The sequence below is a fragment of the Photinus pyralis genome, unplaced genomic scaffold, assembly GCF_008802855.1.
Source record: "Photinus pyralis isolate 1611_PpyrPB1 unplaced genomic scaffold, Ppyr1.3 Ppyr1.4_LG8, whole genome shotgun sequence".
Taxonomy (NCBI): Eukaryota; Metazoa; Arthropoda; class Insecta; order Coleoptera; family Lampyridae; genus Photinus; species Photinus pyralis.
Genome location: NW_022170819.1, coordinates 5666399 through 5687043, shown reverse-complemented (window position 1 = coordinate 5687043; position 20645 = coordinate 5666399). Strand labels below are relative to the sequence as shown.

Here is a 20645-nt window from a genome sequence, read left to right as displayed (position 1 = left end):
AAGAAATAAAGATAGAGTACGCGTACGCTATAACAACGTGAACGTTTGTTTTGAGCCAACATCTCACCGTTGAGAGGTAGAAAGTAAACATTAGTCAGTGGCGTAAGGTTTATTTATTTTTATGGGCAACAAAGTTTATGTTTTGTTTACATGTGCAAACGTAATAACTAATAACGTATCACTAAATATTTATAACTAAAAGCTGTATGTGTTTGAAAGGTCCCTATTGATCTATGATAAGGTATGGTGATACTTCAAAGTGGAAACTTAGAAGGAAATCTAAACACATTAAAATGCGAAAATTCCCGTATGCACGTCTATGACTTCAAAACACATACGGATGAAAGGTTATGTTAGGTAATTCAATAATTCCACAAATAATACAGCTTTTCCCCATGTCAAAGGGCTCCCAAAATTAATACACCACAATCGAATAAGTCCTCCACTATAAAAACGCCTAAAAATTAAGGAATCACGTTTTAACGAAATAAACAAAATACCTCTCAACGGAAAACAAAGTTACAGCGTTGCCGTTGTGGTGCACTAGTCACCATAACTTTTCTTGTTACGCCGTTTAATTGTAAGTTAAAATTGTTTGGGTTACTGAACTCTTATAAGCATCTAAAAATCCATTTAGATTACTCGAGATGCATATATTATTAATATTCCCTTAAAAACTATCTCGTGAAATGTGACAACTTAGCCTCCTGCAATGTTAGTAAACAAACGAGATGATGGCACGCATAGATAAGCATCAAGGCATCTCTATCTTTATTTCTTACTCTGAGATGCAAACGAGTAAATGTCGAACGTGTGTGGATCGATGTGAGGAAAACGAGGAGCCAATGTAAGTTTACGTTGTGCGTATACAAATTTAATTATGCTCTCCGCAGATCGATTTGCTTTGTGAAGGGATTTGTTTGTTGTCCGAAACTTGGAAAGTAAGCGAGCAAAAATAAAAATGTTCCTATCTTGTACTGTTCTTTGATAACCTACGCGAATAAATAAACTTCTGCATAATATAAAGCCTTTCATAACCCTATATGATGATTGATGAATCTAGGTAGCAGACAGCCAGACACGTTGAAAACTGTCAGAAGAGTATAGAAATTTATCGCTGGGTCACATCTTTAAGGAAACGCTTTTTCAGAAGACAAAAGGTGAAGGACGAACTCGAAAGAAGGATAGGTCAAAGACGATAAAACATGATACTAAGAAAGCATTACAAAAAAGGGAACTTTGGCTGTTGCAGCAGGACCATCATCTGAATACTCCGTGTTTATAAAATCATGTGGTACAATGGGTACAGTCATGGTATAGGTACAATCATGGTATAATAAAAAGGTACAATGAATAATCGTCAGCGGCACCAGTTTTTTCTGGCCATAGTAGCACATCCTAACACAATGTTTTTATCAGGGTTTTTATTAAGTTTGATGGTAGTCATTCCTACTTTCCTTACTAAACTGTCCGCTTTTTTAACAACTCGATGATAAAGCTTTTTAGACTTTAATCGCGTTCACCAAACACGAATCTTCTATGGACCGTACTTTTTACCAGCTTGAAATGACAAGCGTGAATTCCCTATGGACCTTACTCCTGGCCAGTTCGACTACCAAAACGCGAACCCATTTAAACCTCTTTCTAGCTCGACTACCAGGCCACTAATGCATTAATTCCGTGCGAAATAATCCTTTTTCTATTTCGATGTGGAAACAATACCAAAACCGTACTTGATTGACCCAGTTTGCGTGCGTTTCTAGACAGAAATGATGCTGAAAGAAATAGAAACGCATTATTTTTTTTATTTTGTTGGATTGGTACCCCTCGCTTTTTTACTGTCAACGGTATCCGTCAAATCAAAACTAAACATAACCTGTAAAGTGTAAATAACGTACGAGGAACTTGACCGATTGTATTAATTCCGATTAATTTTGAATATATACTCCAAAGGGTAGAACTTTTTTTATTTTTACTTAGCGTAGTAAAATATGCCAGCAGTACATTCTTGCTTACTTTTTGAACTCCCTTCTCGGCCAGCCAGTTTTCAAAAATTTTGTACTCCTCGTACTTTACTTTCGATTTTACAGGCAGTAAATTTAACGTCGCTTCATTGGCAATCTCTTGGATCTCTGGTGGGGTACAAGAGACGTGTTTGTCATCCGTATTCATCATAACTGCCGCAAAATGGAATTATGACCAAATAATTAAAAGTTTGAAGTTTGAAAATACAGGAATCAGGTTAGCCAACGTGAAAATAAATGAATTGTGTCTATTACCAACATACACTGAATGATAGTTTAAAATTACCTAACAACGCCTAAAGGCAATATTTATAATTTGTATAATTTATTATTTAAAATAAAAGTCGAAATAGAAAAAATAGTATAAAGCACACGTGTCATTTGTCTACTTGTCGCACTCGGCTTATGCGGCAAACTACCTCGTGCGACAATCTTCGTCAAATGACACTTGTACTTTAATATACTATTCTCGGAATTACTCAGTAATTTTTTTACGTCCAGCGGCGATTTTTAATAAATTTCCATTGCATTGCATTAGCTGAGTTGCAGAAGAAACAAAACACGGATAATTTGAAACTTGTAATTCAAAACCATAGACCATAGACAATAATGCGACAACTACGATTTAGAACAGTTGCCCCACTGATAAATGTGGGAAGATGACGAACGGTCACTTTTATTTCAATCGACAAAATAAAAACTTGGAGCTAATATGAACAATATTTGTTTGGAGGAATGTTTCCAGAATCTTGACTCTTTTACAACTTAAAAATATTTACTTCTGCATAATTCACCGGGGAAAAAATGCAAAAAAATAAAAATAAAAATGTTCTCGTTACACCTGAAGAAGTAAGAGAGGAATATAATTTGTGTTACCCCCAAAATAACAAATTAAAAGCAAAGTTAGAAAAACTAACAAGGCACTCTAAGAAATAAAATAGAACTAAAGGCAAGGGAACAGGAGTACCAAACAGAAGAACAAAAATTGGAACATATAGCACTGCAATGGGGAGATTTGAAAACCAACATACGAAAACAAATTGAAGTAAAAACCCAACTTGAAAGTCAAAACTAAAAGGGTCAAATATGTACCTAAACCACGGTTTAACAGAAAACACAAGAATATACAGATGCCGTGAAAAATTGCGACAAGAGAAATTGGAAAGGCAACAAGGCCAAAGTGTATACAAAAAGACTAGAATAACAATTTAAAGAGAAAACTTCCCTAATTTGAATAGGCTAGGGGATAAATTTTGCTGTTACTGTAGGTAGGGCTGTCAAGGGATTTTTAACGTAATAAATGGAGGGAATAACGATTCTGATGCGTCGGTCGCAAAATAAACAGGCTTCCAGCGAATACGTGCAAAAGACGGAATTTTCCTTGAAACGTGCATATTATGAAATCAGCTGGGGATGAAGTTTATGTTACTATAAATAGGGCTGCTAGGAGACTATTTAATCACAATCAAATCGGAGAAACAAAAATTTAACCAAATTAAGAGTTAAAAATTGCTTACGCGTTCCAAAATAGACGTTCAACCAATACCTACAAAAAGAGAATCTTCCTTGACAAATACGTAATTTCAAAACGGCTAGGGGAGAAACTTCCCTCTTACTGCAAATACGTTGCAAAATAGATACTCTTTTGGTGAATACGTGAATTCTCCTTGCAAAATACGTAATTTAAACGGCTAAGGGATGAATTTTTCTGTTACTGTAAATAGAACTACTAATGGACTTTTTAATCATGATCAATTGGAGCAACTGCAATTTTGGATGGGTGGCAAAATGAACAACCCTCTGAGTAATTACGTGCAAAGTACGAGAGTAGGGGCCTTACTAAAATTTTATTGTAACATTCGATCTCCTCGCACATTATATTCTCCTGATGCCAGATTTCTGAGCTAACCTAACTAGCACGGTAACCTAACCTCACAAAAATTTTATTGCAACATTCGATCTCCTCGCACATTATATTCTCCTGATACCAGATTTCTGAGCTAACCTAACTAGCACGCTAACCTAACCTCACTTAAATTTTATTTTAACCTTCGATCTCCTCGCACATTATATTCTCCTGATACCAGATTTCTGAGCTAACCTAACTAGCACGCTAACCTAACCTCACTAAAATTTTATTTTAACATTCGATCTCCTCGCACATTATATTCTCCTGATACCAGATTTCTGAGCTAACCTAACTAGCACGCTAACCTAACCTCACTAAAATTTTATTTTAACATTCGATCTCCTCGCACATTATATTCTCCTGATACCAGATTTCTGAGCTAACCTAACTAGCACGCTAACCTAACCTCACTTAAATTTTATTGTAACATTCGATCTCCTCGCACATTATATTCTCCTGATACCAGATTTCTGAGCTAACCTAACTAGCATGCTAACCTAACCTCACTTAAAAATTTTATTGTAACATTCGATCTCCTCGCACATTATATTCTCCTGATACCAGATTTCTGAGCTAACCTAACTAGCATGCTAACCTAACCTCACTTAAATTTTATTGTAACATTCGATCTCCTCGCACATTATATTCTCCTGATACCAGATTTCTGAGCTAACCTAACTAGCACGCTAACCTAACCTCAGGGCAAAAAACCAATTTCGACAAAAAATTCAAAGGGCTGTAACTTTTGATCTAGTAGCCCAATCTTGGAACTGTTTGAAATTATGGATTCTACAGGCCACATTCTATATGAAAATTTTTTTTCCGGGTCGATCTGATCGACCTCATCTAACTACTACTCTTATACTGAAGTTAGTGTCCAAAGCTAGCGAGTGAAGTAGGTACTTTTAAATGTAGACAGAGCACTGGTACTACATCGGTGGCCTGCGTGCAAATTTTGACGTACCTACAGTTATGTAGTGTGTTGTAAACCAAACGTATCCCGAGTAAAATACTCGAAACGCTATAGTAGAGGCCCAAAGAATGACTCACCTTCTTCCTCGCCGCAATTTTTGTATATGTACCTATATGCTAAGTGGCCCGATGATGCTCAACAAACCACCATTGGTGGAGGGTTGTACAACTTTTGGAGCTTACAGTTTTTTTTTCTTGATTAAGGTTGCCCCTGATTGTGCATACAGATTCCACCCCTCTCGATTATGCATTTAGGAAATTTTTAACAAAACTCTGCCGTAATTTTAATTTTCATTTTAATTTAGCGGGTTGTAGACTTTTGAATGATTACGTTTATGAGATGTGCACACAAATACCGCTCCTTTCACTTTTGAAGTACCAACTTTTATTAGGTACTTATATTTTAAAGCAAATATACCGGATGTTATTATATGCGTATGCGTAAACAGTAATTATCTATTATCTTTATTTATACTTAGTATCTATATTCTATAGATAGATGATAAACTGTTATATATGTACAATAGATACTACTTCTGGCCTTTGGGCTCAGGGAATTTTGATATTCGTTCAGGAGACAAAAGATTTTGCTTCTTCTGCTACTATAGAAGCAACGGGCCGGGAGTTAAGGGTTGCGATCAGGATAACATCGGCTAGGAGGATCATCTTGGTGGAAACTAGACTCAATCTAGCAAGAGAAGTATTGAGAGCAAACATTCAAATTTGTTTATTATGATGAGAGGAAAAATAAATGGCGCGCCTACGCGTATTGTATTTTTAAATTCGTCGCAAAAAACACGAAAAGTCCTCAGACTGTAGAAAGAATTTAGGGCAAGTTAAAAATAACGCACACATCTCGTGTAAAAAGCGTATATTGGTGCAGATTATATAAAAATAATCCAGCAAGCTCAAAATTTCATAAAACTGAAACACTCTCACATCACAATTGCGATAATATAAAATTCGCATCCAAATTTTGGTAAATTGGTACATTTACGTCCACACAGCCCTCATTTTTTTGGTGCTTTTTGTAAGTGGCAATACTACGTTTCCCCGTGGAACAATTTGGCGGTTACATCTCCAATTGGAACTGCTCGTGGTCGTCCCGGAAGCCGTTTGTGCTTCTGGTGATCTGCTTGATCGGCTTGGACTTCTTCGTTGGGAGGGTCTTTTTCTCGTTGCGATTGCCGTTGAGGGCGATCGAGTTTGGAATTTCCCAATTTGGGGGCGTCTTGGAGATCGGAGAGTTGCGTAAGTTCATGAGGAAGGCTCGCTCGTATACAATTTTCGTGCCTGAAATTGAGCACGAATTATCCTTCATTGCCAATGCCAAGGTTAATTAATTCAGTTTAATTAACCAGCGACTGATGGTCACACAGTTTATCGGCGTGCCTAATTTGATTAGCTCCGCTTCGATGGCGAACGGTTTTTCGGACGTGACTTACCTCCGGGCGTCGTGGAAAAGAGGGTACCTCCGGGAGTCGAGGAATACGAGCCACTAATATCAGAAGGATCTGATATTACAATTCTTCTGGGAATTGCCTTAATTTCGGATGTTGGCCTCGACATTACCTACCACAATCACAGACTTTTCGTTAAAAAAATTATCACAGAATTTTCGCAAATGAGTGGGGGGGTGGTGTAACGAACGTTCGCGCGAGTTGAGTGAGAACACTGATTAAAATCGCGCCTCGCCGTTCAAGATATAGCGGCAATGTGCGTCGCGGATAAAATCCCCATTCCCTTCCCCTCTAGTCCATTAAACGCTATCATGAAGGCAGCGATCATTATATGGACGGAGACGCGTCGGAGCATATTAATTTTGAAGTGGCGCGCCGATTATTTGTTGACGCGGAATATGTTTATGCTAGGAAATGCGCTCCGGTTTTTAATTGGGGAATAATTATGCGTTACATTTCGTCAAGTCGTTCTTGACCTTGTCCTCAGGCGATGCTGACACTCGAAGTGGTCATCAAAATTTGCGTTTTCATTGGAAGGGGTTTCGCACACTTTCGTTTTGCACGATATGCAAATTTAGAGAGTCCCCAAGAGCTTTTATTGGCCCTTAGGGGTGGTCAAGACTCTTCTAAAGTTTTCTAAAGTGATTTATTCAAAGCGTTCCAAAGGTTTTGAATTCACAAACGCTTTAGTGACCTTTAGAGGATTCAACTGATCTCTAAGAGTTATTGAGGACCCTTCAGAACGCCTTTAAAAACGTGTTGAGTGATAGTGGTAATATATGGCCGCTCCTAAATCTCACTAGATGAAAATCCCTAGAAAAGTCACTAGAATTGAGTGGTTCTGAACTGTGGTAGCGAGGTTTGCGCCTGTGCTAACGTCAAGGTCAAGGGGTCGAGGTTTGTGCTCAAGATAAAGTATCGGAGGTTTGCGTCCGAGCTAAAGTAAGTCGGTTTGTGCCTGAGGGTTCTTGTCGATGGTAGTGTACGGCCGATTCTAAATCTCTCTAGATGAAAATCCCCCTAGAACAGTCACTAGAATTGAGTGGTTCTGAACTGCGTGCAGACAGGCGTATGCCTCATACAAAAACCTACCAGGGATCTAGCTGCGTTGATAGGGTGGACCCCCTCTTGGGGGTTATGGTTGTGCTGCGAAAGTACACCATGTGGCGTGGGGCAGCACCGACGCACAGTCGAGGGGTAACCACCTTCTGGAGTACTTACCAACAACTGATTTGAATGTTTTAAATCAGAGACATAGAGTATATATTAGTTACTCTATGTCAGAGAGCAGCCCCTACCTTCGTCACGGCGTGGAAGCCGGAGGTTATCGATCTTTTCATTAGCTCACCTGATCACGAGCCAGAGAGTTGTCTGATGAGCCGTCGTTTTCGGACCACAAGCACATTATTTTCTAACTGCGGGCCCTGTTGGTTTTGGAATCACTGACTGGGACTGTTATGTGGCGAAACTGTTAGAGCGGTTGGATGTGACACCTTTGCTCTGACGAAAAGCAGGGCAGATGGAAGAGGCGGCCGCATTAGTAGGAATCGCCACATTTAGCCCATAATCCACACAGAACGCCCCGCGATCCAAAAAATATCTCCGCATCCCAAGCAATACCTCCTAGCTCGCTTCCTCCCCATTTAGACCAAAATAAGGTGATAAATTGCACTTGCGGACTGCAGCCACGTTTAAAGTAACAGTAGGAGTTTAGGTAGAGCGAGTTTTGTCAGGTGTATATCCCCCTTTAGGGTGCGAACAGAAATTACCATTCTGCATTTGGATGGGGTGGCTACCATGCGATCATAAATGAGTTGCTGTTGAATCACCTTTGAAATTTTTGTTTACAGGGGAACTTGAACTTCCAAAGGCAACTCGAGAGCAACTCATTTTTGATCGCCCGCGATAATTTGCCTTCACATAAACAATTTCTGAAGGGGCAAGCATGGAGACCCGTTACCCCAATCGAATTTACCATCTGAACTTTCTGGGAGACTAAGAAGCTTTCCGAGGAACTTTCTATTGGACATTACTTCTTTCACGGTAATTTTTGGGGGAGAAGTAGTACGAGGGGGGGGATATGGAATACCTTCGGAAATACCCTCCAGCCAATAATATCCCTCAACATATGAAGATTCGCCTTAATACCCTACATTAATTGAGGACTTACCATTTTACCAACTTTTTCCCTATTAGCCTTGCACGGTCACGGTAGCCTTCAGAAGAATCTTCGTGTGCTACCCCCCAGACCCCTGGTGCTCACCCAAAACGTTCAGTCCTTAGGACCCTCGTGATAATTTTTGGGGAAGAAACAATACGGGGGGGGGGGGCTCGGGGGCATGGAATACCCCAGCCAATATTCCTCAGGTTATGAAGATCCGCATTCCATACCCCCAGCGCTCACCCAAAACGTTCAGTCCTCAGGACTCTCGTGATAATTTTTAGAGAAATAGCAGTAACCGGGAGTCTGGGGAGTGGGGAATACCCCCAAGCAATATTCCTCAGCATAATGTGAAGATTCGATTGTCTTTTTCCGAGGTCTATACTTGTACGATCCCACATTAAAAGAGGAGTTACTAATTTTTTTCCCTATTAACCTTGCCTCGACCCTTGCGCTGGCACGGTAGCCTTTGGAGGAAGGCAACCGAATCTTCGTGTGCCGGGGATCTGCAGAGACTTATAGCAAGTCTCTGGGGGTATGGAATAAAAAATAAAAAATACCATAGTATATTATTTACTCTATGAAAATACCCTCCGGTACTCACACAAAACGTTCAGTTCTCAGGACTCTCATGATAATTTTCAGGGAAATAGCAGTACCCGGAGGTCTGGGGAGTATGGAATACCCCCAGGCAGTGTTCCTTAGCATAATATGAAGCTGCGGTGGCTTTTTTTCTGAGGACTATACTTGCACGACCCCACATTAAACGAAAACTTACCGGAACCGCAACTATTTCTAGAACCGAAACCTGGACCGGAAACGTTATAAATATTTTTTCGATAAAAGTGTCAAAACCGAAACCGTTATATTCAATAGGTCCAGATCCCTGGTTTCCAGACTCGCAAAAAGTAAAGGTTTTTCTTCGGCAAAGAGACAGAAGGCCAGGTAAGGTCTCACTCCAAAGTTAAAAGCGAAGCCTCAAAAATCTTCACACAGTTTAGGGTAGAATGGGCCCTTTAAGGCGCCTGGTGGAGTTTTTTTCAGCACTCTTGCAGAAGGTTGTTGGGCTCATATTGCAAACTATATGTAAGCTCCAGACTCAGCTTCTGTTTTGCTTACATACCCAGAAAGTGGCAGGAGGTGAATGTGATGTTCATACCAAAACGGTCAGGGCGCCATCAGCCTCAGTTCGATCCTGTTGAAGGGGATGGAAACAGTCTCAGACCAATTCCAGAAAAATGCGAGGTTCTAACAAAACATCCGCTTCACCCCCAACCATGCGAATAAGAACAAGAACAATCGACAATCACGTCCGTACATAGTACTTGAAGAGGTGCTCATGTCAAAAGGGGTGGCTCTAACCGCGTTGGCGGATATAAAGGGTGCTTTCGATAACACCTCCCTTGAAACCATCGAAGAGGTCGCTGGAAACAAGGGCCTCACCTCCACAACAATAGGCTGGATAAAGTCCATGTTGAGGAGCAGGAGGATAAAGGCAAGGCTAGGTGAAGAGTCAATCACAATGGTGACCAAAACGGGATCAAGGACTCGCTCTTGCTATGGTCACCTGTGGTTGATGACCTACTAACACAAAAAGGTTACTATATATGCCAGGGCCCGGACCCAAATGAAATATCGGTTCCGGTTCTGTTCTTAATTTATTAATAAAAAACAAAATAATACACAAAACTTATGTCAAAAAATTATGTATGGAGTATTGTTTTTTTATTATTTTCTAAAACCTTGCCCCTTTGAATTACCGCCACCGCCACCAGTACTGACTTCAATTACGACATCTTATTAAAAATTTATAATCCACCGATGGCAATCATAGAGTAACATTTTATCATCTTTCTCGACGTGCCGGCGCGTCCTTCAATTTCAAATAACCTGTTAAAAACCGTAAAAAACCGAAAAGAACTGAAAAAAATAATAAAGGTCCCGGTTCTCAATAAGTTTCCATTTCTGAAGGAATAACGGTTTCGGTTCGGTTTGCAGTCCTGAAAAAATACCGGTTTCGGTCCGATTTTCGGTTCTTCTTCGGTCCGGTTCGGATCCCTGCAGTATTTGCAATGATATACAAGCGACCTTGCCATAGTAATCGGTGGTAAACGCAATACAGTGGTACCTGAGCAATTTCAAAAGGTTCTGAACATCGCACAGAGGCCTATTACCAGAAAAATGAAGCGCAACATAATGGCACCACTATATGGGGGAGGGGGGCACCAGCATCAAACTTAGTAAAGAAATCAGATGCCTGAGAGTGATCTTTGACCAGAGGTTAACGTGGAACACATTATATTATTTATAAAAAATCGTTATGTAAGAGGAAGTCTTTATCAAAAACTTCTTAAGCCCCACCTAGAAAAATACTGGCCACCCCTGCTACTTCATTCTGGTTACGGGCCTGGTGAGTAGGTACCAGGACATTCGGACATTGCAGGCAACATAAAGGCGGATGAACTGGCCAAGCCAGGCGGAAGCCAATAGGGCCGGAACCCTACTGTGGACTGCACAAAAGTCACATTAAAGAAACCCTAAACCAGTGAGAAGAGATGAATAGGATCCATCACTTACGGAGGGTACCAGGACAATGAGAGGCCAAATTATTCATTAAGGCCACATTACAAAAAACAAAGGAAGCTTCCGCCCTTAACATCAGGAAGGCCATTACAAGACTGTTCACCGCCTAAATACTTACCATCTACATAAAAATGGCGCAGCGGTGGAGGCCACATGCAGACTTTGCGGACAGGCTGAACACATTCTATGCGAATTCGAGGATGCTGTCGGGCAAAGGCTAAATGGCCTTGGCGAGAACAAGCTGAAACCGCACGAGATAGGAGAACTAAACCTCAGAGCAGTCTATCGGCCAAAACTACGAGTAAAGGCAGCAGAACAACCCTTAGCCTCAATTTTCCAGTAACTTCTGCAGAAAATGGTTCTTTAGGCTGCGCCCATATTTTTCATTAGCAACTTTTACCGAAGATTAAAAAAAGGCCACAAGCTCAACGACAGATTAAGCATTTATTTTGATGATAACGTCACCTTGATCACATAAGCTTGTTTGGGGAGAACACAATCTAAACGAAATTTTGCAATAGTACAATGACTTTATATCATGTGGGCACTACTCTCGAGTGCTTGTTGTTTTGAAACAATTGATAAACGTTTAAAAAAACCGGATAATAATGTAATTTTGATAAGTAATGGGTTTGTTTTTTTTTGGAAACGTTACATTATGCATGATGCAAACTTGCTTACGTCTTCGACACTTTCTTATGTAATTTTTTACGCGTTTTACATCATTCAAATCGGGTGGTCATCCAAATTACAAAATTTGCTGGGAGTGCTTTTTTGATCAGATAACCTTTCTATGAGATAGATGTTCCCATTCCCACTAGTTTAAACCAAATTGTGGCGCAGATCCAATGCAAAAAAAAGATGGATATGAAGAAATAGCAAAAACAAAAACGACTCCATTTTCGGCCACAGGCCTGGAAGTGACGTACCTACTAAGGCTTTCTTGAAATGAATAGGTACAATAATTAGCAACTCAATGCACTGTAAATAACGATGATTGATTTAAAGCAAAAGCAATAAACAACAACAAATTCAGTGTCACGTCAATAGGTATTATTGTAATGCCTTCAAAGGTCGAGGAAAACCTGGAATATTTTCTCGTTTCATTAGCATTTCCTACGCATGTTTGTCAAAGAGACTGAACTTTTATGCAAAATATGTAATAAATTCAGGTTTAATGAAACCTTGCGTAACACTTAGCAAACCAAATTTTTATCGGCATCATTGAAATCAATGTCAACGTGCGCTACAATAATATGCAAGGCGTTTTTCTTTTCCTTTTCTCGCCGCATCAATGAATGAGACGTTTTACAATCTTTCGAAACGACTTCTCCTCGATTATGAGGACGGACGGACGGACGGGAGCGAGAAAGTGTTTACACTTATCCATTTTGTTTTGGAAAATCAATGCAATTTTTTATTTCTCGATAACATGAATCCTTGTAGTACTACGTAGTTTGATAAAAGAAAAAGGCGCATAAATGAAATTCGTGACGATAGACACGTGTGTTGGAAAACCGCATTCTAATCTAATGCGACACAGTCGCTAGTTGTTAATTAACGATTAGGTTCATGATTGACGACCAATTCTTAGCCGTCACGACACATTTTCTGCGGAAATGCGACATTAAAAGATCCCCTCGGTTCAGTTTTTTTTTGGCGCGCTCTTGCGGTCAGAATTGCCACTTTTATAAGAGCTAATTGATTAAACAAAATTATATGAATAAAAATCGAAGTTCTTTTTTGGAATATGAGCTCGTAAAACAAAGAAATTCGGACCACTTGACCACTTGATCCAAGCGAAGCGTATACCTTGTGCGTAGTTCGTTTTATCCTTTCTTTCATAGTCTAAGGTTTTATCTGAGACCAAGTGTAATATTTGTACAATGTGTAGTACGTAGTATATGTTATCTGTGGTACGACGTAGGTACGTCAAGCAAAATTGAATGAGGAGTAGAAAGGACCAAAAAAGATATATTTTTGTAGCAAACTGAAAGTGCGACATTTTGCCTTTATGGACTATATTTATTGCACCAACAGAACAATCCAAAAATAAGACAAAACCATAAAACAATAATTATAAGTATGTAGTAGGGTTAAACTTAACAGCAACTGTACAATGAGATCAATTGAAAAACAAAAAAAACAAATTCTGCAAAGAAAATAACATATCTAAAGTATAAAAAGAAAAGAACCAGAAAGTTTAATATACCTAATTAAAGAGAGTTTTTCTTGAAAGATAAATGATAACCTATAATTAAGTAAGTATAACCAGTGAAAATAATTATTAAATTAATTAAGCTCAATTGATTAAGATGTAAAAACAATTTGCAACAATAAATACATACGTAAAAAAAAATTGGGACCAAAAAAGTTTCCCAAATATACTGAGTTTTTAATTTTTAGCGCATTTTTGAAAAAAATACGCTATTATATTCGTTATGGCTGGCCGGCCGGCTGTCCGCGTGAGATCTCGGGAACTACAATAGCTAGAGACTTCAAATTTTCACTAAAAGCTTTCTGCTATAGTGTAGATGTGCAGGCACCAGTCTATTTTTAGTTAGATTATTTGTGAGATCGATAATTGAAGAAAATAATTTCGATATGGTTTTCGGAGGTGCTATAATTTTACCGTTAGATAGCGCTACCAGTATAAAAACTTAATTATTTACTTTGTGATTTGTTTTTCAAAATAAAGACCATGAATTGAAATTAAATAAAATTAATTATTTAACGCAGCCAAAATTACTCGTGAGATCGATAATTTTAAACTTCGCTAATTAAATACCTACTGACCTGCCTTACCAAAAATGCGCTTTAATCATGCATATGCTGATTTACAACTTGTTTAATTACAGCCCCTGGGGTTCTGAAATGTGTGTCAATCAAAAGTCTCATTTTACACCCTCTCGATATGTTTCTGTACTCTATTGATGCAAAAACTCTGAATTTTACGTTTTCTTGCAGCCTTCGTACAATAATTTTCCAAAAGGAATTGATGATAGGAGACTATAAAGCACGACTCAGCATGAGGCTTTTTAAAAAATCAGTTACCATTTGGGTTCTGCGACCCTTTGGTGTAAAAATTCATAACAGAGAAAATTGTATTAACAGAACATAATAAGTGTTTTTTTGTTCAGTTGAATTTAGACAATTTCTTAGTTACTCGATTTTATAGACAAGAGACCCTTTGCTTTTGCCACGGCGCCCACGTCCCACTCAATTTTTATTAAAGGGCAGTTTAAAATGTGCAATCTCTTGTAGGATCTGCAGAGCATTTGTTTAAGCAATTGGTACACGTGCGCCATCTCTTTGATAATCGCTACACTTTTCCAAATTATTTTCGTGTAATAGTTGAACAAGTTCCAATGAGATGCCGCCACGTACATAACTATCTTCTAAAGAACATTTCAATTTATTCACTTAATAGCCACGGCGCCCACGTCCCACCCAATTTTCCTTAAAGGGTAGTTGAAAATGTGCAATCTCTTGTAGGATCTGTAGAGCAATTGTACTTCAATTATCCAGTATTTGTTTGTATTTTGTTTATTCATTTGGTACACATGCGCCATCTCTTTGGTAAACGTTAGACTTTCCTAGATCATTTCCAAGTGATAGCTGAATATCTTGCTGTGAGATGTCGCCCCTTTATTGGAAGACGTTATTTTTGAATTGGGCTACTAGTTCAAAAGTTACAGCCCTTTGAATTTTCTTTCGAAATTGGTTTCTAGTCTATAACTTTTGATTGAGAAGTCTAATCGAAAAAGTACGAATAGTTTTGGATTCTACACCCCAAAATTAATAAGAAAAAGTGTTTTCCCGAGAAATTTTGGTGTAGTCGCTTTTGGTAAAAAAGGAAGGTTAAACACTGCCTTTTTTTTGGCCAGAACAAAAAATTGTCTCAGATCGACCCAGAAAAAAAATTTTCTTATAGACTGTGACCTGTAGAATCCATAATTTCAAACAGTTCCAAGATTGGGATACTAGTTCAAAAGTTACAGCCCTTTGAATTTTCTATCGAAATTCGTTTCTAGTCTATAACTTTTGATTGAGAAGTCTAATCGAAAAAGTACGAATTGTTTTGGATTCTACGCCCCAAAATTAATAAGAAAAAGTGTTTTCCCAAGAAAAAAATTGTCTCGGATCGACCCGGAAAAAAAATTTTCTTATAGACTGTGGCCTGTAGAATCCAAAAGGTGCGTAATTACCAAGGAAAATCGAGCACATAAGCGTTACAGTGTTACAAGCAACACCTTTCCCCCTGACTATCCAAATAGGAAATTCCGGAATATTTGGTAAAAGAATTCATGAATAGTTTTGTTCCATTGCGAACTCCAGAGTACTTTTATAAGTAGGATGTCCAATGTGGTAATGCAGTTGATCTTGGATTGATCCTCCCCCACCCCCAAATTGATGACGTTTTTAACTAAACATGTTTAGGAAGTGTTGTCAGGACAACCCAATCGCTCCAAGATACTTGTAACTACTTCGCACAATCACAAGACACAGACAGATTGTTCATTAAATGTTTACATGCTCAAATAAATACCAAAGTAAATACAAGTTTTATTACAACAATAACAAAATAAAGAACAGTCAAGGAAAGCAGAACACAGAAACCTTTTTTCAGTTCTGAACCGTTTTAGGTATTTCTGAATATGCTTTCACAGTTTGTCATATAAAATTATGCAAGAAGTTAATCCACACCACTAATTCGGTGGTTTTACTCGTACTACCGGTTCCTAAAAAACACAAAATTGAATATACTGCCTCAAATGTGTAAGAATTAGTTTATTACATAGACAAATTACGTATAATTTATTCTTTTTCAAGTTGCTTTAACTTCATTTCAAATTGTTTAAATTCTTTTTCACTAACTTTATCAGAAGGCTCATCTACTTGCTCGACAGCCACCACTTCAGGTATATAAAATTGCAACATATTTTGCACGCCATTTTTTAGCGTCACAATCGAACTAGGGCAACTCGAACATGAGCCTTGCATTTTTAACTTAACAACACCATCATCGTATCCCATAAAAAGAAGATCACCTACAAATCTTAACGTCGTTAGGTCAATGTATCACAAATCGTCAAATACCTCCATCCTCCTGCACGGTGGGCCTAATTCTGGTATCCAAAAGTTCTTTAATCATCTGCACGATTTCGCTATCGTCTTCGTTGACCTCTACAAATCACGCTGTCATTAAGAGCCTTGAGTTAAACAGACGTACGCGTATCTGAATTCGGAACCCCCTCCTGCAAGACGGGTAGACCGCTCGCGAAAAAGTCCATAATCGTCGCGAAAATCTCCGGTTTGATTAGCTTCCACTCGACGTCGTCGTCACTCTTCGTTACGGTAATAAAGTCGGGGCCGAGAAATACGCCTTTAACGCCTTCGATTCGGAACAGTAACTTGCCGAGGGGCGAGCAGAATGCCGACTGGCCGGTAGGAAAGTCCATCGTCTGACCTGATTCTAAGACTTTAACGCCCGGTAAGAACTTTAGACTGTTGGGATTCGGTGTCTCTTGAGTTTGTACGAACATGGCGAGCGGCGACGATCGGTGAATGTGTTTGGAGAAGCCTTGGAGGGCAAGTGGTGGGACACTAAAAGATTCATGTTCAGTTTGATTTTTTTTTAAGTAGCATTACTATTTTTCTTGGGTTTTAATGCTGTTTACAAGTAATTTGAGAGAATTGCGCCACATCTTTGAGGTTATGTTATTGTTATGAAAGTGACAGGTTATGTGCAGTGAAAGTATACAGAGTGCGTTGAAAATATATCTACTTTAGATGGATTGCTTTTCACACTCGTGGGTATGTGAATCTCAAAGTAAACCACGGGGTAAACCAAAATCTTGTAAACACCACTCGGATCGCGTAAAGAGCAGCTTCCATAGCAATCGAGTAGTACAGGAAGCTTTAAATACTCTTCTTTATCTTCTATGCGTCCACAAATAAGAATAGGTTTGCTATTTTGGCATTTCTAAGCGAATCTTTAATTGACGTTCATTAATTTAAAGGTTGACAGTCCCAAAACGTGTCTCATCGGACAACTTCGAGCAGACTCGTTTACCTAAAAACTCACATACCCAGGCGATGTCCTTGTGCTTGATGATGCATATTTGGGTTGCAATTACTATTAGCAGTCCATGTACTGTATGGTAAAACATATCTACACAGTGAGTTCGTTAAAACTGCGTTTGTTTCAACGGTGAAAAATAGATAGACATATGAACTGCTCCTGTTGTCATAAAATGAAAATTTAAATAATCGTAAGATATTATACTTAAACAAAAACAATCGCGACAGTGCTTCAATTACTAATTATTTAAATAGGCAAGTGGTATTTTTTATTACATCAACACCGGTGCTCGAGCTTTCTTTATTCTTGTGTATGACAGTTGCCTAGTTGTAGTAAAAGTGGTTTATAAGAAACGATTGTTTCTGTAGCTGTGGTCTATGGTCTTCTCTATGGTATTGAACTGTCAGTACTCAGCTGTCAGTTACTTTTATTTTGGAAAATGGCTGACTTTTAAAGAAATCACAAAAAGTACTACCGTTCAGCGTTGTACATTCAGTCATATGAGCCAAATTTGTAGAAAAATCGTCTAAAAAGTGTGAGTAATTAAAATATCATTACGATAGTATTTCTACACTTTATTTTAATAAACAATAAACGAAAATGGCGGATGAGTTACAAAACTACAAACTGCAACTGCAACAAGTAGAAGCAGCCCTAGTTAGCGATCCTCAAAACAAAGAACTGCAGAAACTAAAGGTCGATTTAGACGAAGTGATCGAACTAACTCTAGATCTAAAGACTAAAGCCGAAGAGGCAGCTAATCAGCCGGAGTATCACGAGATCGCGACCAACCTCCAAGAGGAAGATGAGGTTACTCGTTCACTTTTGGCGGTCGAGCAATTCGTGGCCAAGAATAAGAAAAAGAAGATGTGGCGTATCGGGGACAAGTGTATGGCCAAGTGGAACGATAACTTACAATATTACGAGGCGCGTATTGACGCCATTAATCCAGACGGTCAGGTAAATGTTACTTTTGAGGCTTACAAAAATCGAGGCGTAACGACCTTAGCTGAATTACGAGAGTTCACAGGTCAAAAACGTATACTGACGGAAGCGGAGAAATTGAAACGTGCCAAAATGAACAACAGGGAGTACTTGAAGCGCAAGAAGGCGAAGAAGATGCAACGGTTCAAGGAGCTGGAGGAGGAGCGCGAGTGCGAGAAAAAGAAGTGGCTTGCGTTTACCACCAAGGCGAGTAAAAATAAAAAGGTCGGTGTCACGAATAAGAGCATATTCGCGTCGCCCGATTCCGTTAACGGACGAGTCGGCATCGGGACTTGCGGTATTAGTGGAAAGCCGATGACCGAATTTGCGACGGCCAGTAAAATGCAGAGGGGTGCATAAGAACGAGACACTCTATGATAATTAGCTCCGATATTAACTATATCTTAATAAGAACGTGATGTATATATTTATAAGAAGTCCTTAGCCGTATTAAGATTAAGATTTTTGTTTTTGTATAGAAAATAAATTTAAAAAAAATAAAACAGTTTATTAATGCTGCAAGATAAGTCATTCTTGTTACCAATTGCTTGATCTGCCCTGTGTTATTTACACCTTAGTAAGATCTAAACTGGAGTGGAGATCCTAGCCATAAGGATAAACTGAAGAACAAGAAGTAGATGGTCATTATCCTTCTATAAATAGAGGGTGGGGCTGTACGACGTTACTGTCACATTTTAATTGTAAACCTTTAGAATTTGGGTCATCTACAATAATATTTATTAAGAAGTAGACTTAGGGGTTTACTTCCCTTTCTACTTTTAAATCACAAAATCCTCTGAAGGGCGCCTAATTTTATGCAACCAACATCACACTTCTTAAAACAAATGAAGATCTGGCTGTCATTAAGAGCTGTGGTCATTAATTTGGAAATTGTTACTTTGGCTTCACATAAACTAAATCTCTTACCCTTCTTATACTGTTACCGACACTAATACCAATTAACTTTTCTTCAATTGAATACATGGTCTGGGTCCTGGTGGGTGGGAGGCTCGGAGAAAGCGACATAAGACTACTTGATGCTGTTTTGACGGTAGTGGATCTTCTTTTATTTCGATGACCTTGGCAAGGGTAGACCATCGGCGGGCGTGGCGGCCTTGTATGAGGACAGTATCATATTTTGGACATTGCGGATGTCTTTGACTATTTTCTCAACGTTGTAGATACCTTTCAGGGTTCCGTCACCGCGCCGGTTATGCTCGTCTCCACCTGAAATGAGTCCCATGACGTTTACAGAGGTACCGGAAGTATCCCATAAGGGGTGCTGAGGGTTGTAAGTTTCTTGGTATTTTCATCCACCTGCCAGTATCCGTGTTATATTGAAAGAGTAAGGAAATGGGCGGTTAGAGCAGGCTGTACGAAAAAGCGAGAAAGATTGACACATGAAGAAAAAAGCGGTAAAGGAAAAATGCACCTAAGAGTAGCCTGAGAATAATGCAAAAGAAAAAAGTGACAAAACTGTGGAGGAAGGATGTTGTGACGAAATGAAATGGATGTAACAGTGGCATAACGGCGCTAAGAAAAAGAGGGGGCATAAGTGGTTGATGACGACGCAAAGGGAATGCGGAGAAGAGTATGGAAAACATCCAGGGCGTTTGCAGGCGGCGTGGAAGAAAAAAGACTACAAAAAGAATCAAAGTAGGCCTTAAAAAGTAGAGAGAAAACGCGGGGGCGTAACAAAATCCTAAAACCAGGAAGTTGTAAAGGGAGAAGGAGTGTAAAAAGATTGCAACAAGTACGTATCGTAGTCAAGGCGGCGCGAAAGAAGTGAGAAGAGGGGGAGTGTGAATGAGGAAACAATAAAAAAGAAAAGGCAAAGAGTACTAGTTCAAATGTTACAGCCCTTTGAATTTTCTTTCGAAATTGGTTTCTAACTTTTGATTGAGAAGTCTGATCGAAAAAGTACGAATTGTTTTGGATTCTACGCACCAAAATTAATAAGAAAAAGTGATTTCCCGAGAAATTTTGGTGCAGTCGATTTTTGAAAAAAAGGAAGGTTATACACTGCCTTTTTTTTGGCCCGAAAAAAAAATTGTCTCAGATCGATCCGGAAAAAAAATTTTCTTATAGAACGTGGCCTGTAGAATCTATAATTTCAAACAGTTCCAAGATTGGGCTACTAGTTCAAAAGTTACAGCCCTTTGAATTTTCTTTCGAAATTGGTTTCTATAGTCTATAACTTTTGATTGAGAAGTCTGATCGAAAAAGTACGAATTGTTTTGGATTCTACGCACCAAAATTAATAAGAAAAAGTGTTTTCCCGAAAAATTTTGGTGTAGTCGATTTTTGGTAAAAAAGGAAGGTTATACATTGCCTTTTTTTGAGCCCCGAAAAAAAAATTGTCTCAGATCGACCCGGAAAAAAATTTTCTTATAGAATGTGGCCTGTAGAATCCATAATTTCAAACAGCTCCAAGATTGGGCTACTAGTTCAAAAGTTACAGCCCTTT

At 38.8% G+C, this 20645-nt stretch overlaps 3 protein-coding genes and 1 long non-coding RNA gene across 5 annotated transcripts; 2 read left to right on the top strand and 2 right to left on the bottom strand.

Moving 5' to 3' along the window:
- Positions 1-675: 675 nt before the first annotated feature.
- On the top strand, positions 676-1022 carry LOC116179060. The gene is made up of 2 exons (XR_004146948.1): positions 676-847; positions 894-1022. It is a non-coding gene; the product is annotated as an uncharacterized LOC116179060 (long non-coding RNA).
- Positions 1023-5759: 4737 nt separating this feature from the next.
- On the bottom strand, positions 5760-6590 carry LOC116179334 (eukaryotic translation initiation factor 4E-binding protein 1). The gene is made up of 2 exons (XM_031499111.1): positions 6351-6590; positions 5760-6198 (listed from the first exon to the last, which is right to left on the bottom strand). The coding sequence occupies exons 1-2, from the start codon at positions 6472-6474 to the stop codon at positions 5978-5980; spliced, it is 345 nt and encodes a 114-aa protein (XP_031354971.1). The 5' UTR covers positions 6475-6590; the 3' UTR covers positions 5760-5977.
- Positions 6591-15655: 9065 nt separating this feature from the next.
- LOC116178425 (NFU1 iron-sulfur cluster scaffold homolog, mitochondrial-like) lies at positions 15656-16862 on the bottom strand. 2 transcript variants are annotated; one of them, XM_031497913.1, is made up of 5 exons: positions 16762-16862; positions 16343-16716; positions 16210-16296; positions 15908-16160; positions 15656-15851 (listed from the first exon to the last, which is right to left on the bottom strand). In XM_031497913.1, exons 1-4 carry the CDS (start codon positions 16815-16817, stop codon positions 15928-15930), a joined length of 750 nt encoding a protein of 249 aa, XP_031353773.1. In that variant the 5' UTR covers positions 16818-16862; the 3' UTR covers positions 15656-15851; positions 15908-15927. The 2 variants fall into 2 exon arrangements, with proteins under 2 accessions (XP_031353773.1, XP_031353774.1); XM_031497914.1 differs by having other exon boundaries at positions 15988-16160.
- A 745-nt stretch (positions 16863-17607) lies between these two features.
- On the top strand, positions 17608-18697 carry LOC116179249 (survival of motor neuron-related-splicing factor 30). Its single transcript, XM_031498992.1, has one exon. It carries the CDS (start codon positions 17795-17797, stop codon positions 18536-18538), a length of 744 nt encoding a protein of 247 aa, XP_031354852.1. The 5' UTR covers positions 17608-17794; the 3' UTR covers positions 18539-18697.
- Positions 18698-20645: the final 1948 nt, after the last annotated feature.

Coding starts and splice junctions, on each gene's coding strand:
- LOC116179334 (XM_031499111.1), bottom strand. CDS start 6,474: ATGTCGAGGCCAACATCCGAAATTAAGGCAATTCCCAGAAGAATTGTA. Junction 6,199..6,350: donor CTTTTCCACGACGCCCGGAG/GTAAGTCACGTC, acceptor GCTCAATTTCAG/GCACGAAAATTGTATACGAG.
- LOC116178425 (XM_031497913.1), bottom strand. CDS start 16,817: ATGTGGCGCAATTCTCTCAAATTACTTGTAAACAGCATTAAAACCCAA. Junction 16,297..16,342: donor GGTTCCGAATTCAGATACGC/GTACGTCTGTTT, acceptor CGTGATTTGTAG/AGGTCAACGAAGACGATAGC. Junction 16,161..16,209: donor CACCGTGCAGGAGGATGGAG/GTATTTGACGAT, acceptor TAAGATTTGTAG/GTGATCTTCTTTTTATGGGA.
- LOC116179249 (XM_031498992.1), top strand. CDS start 17,795: ATGGCGGATGAGTTACAAAACTACAAACTGCAACTGCAACAAGTAGAA.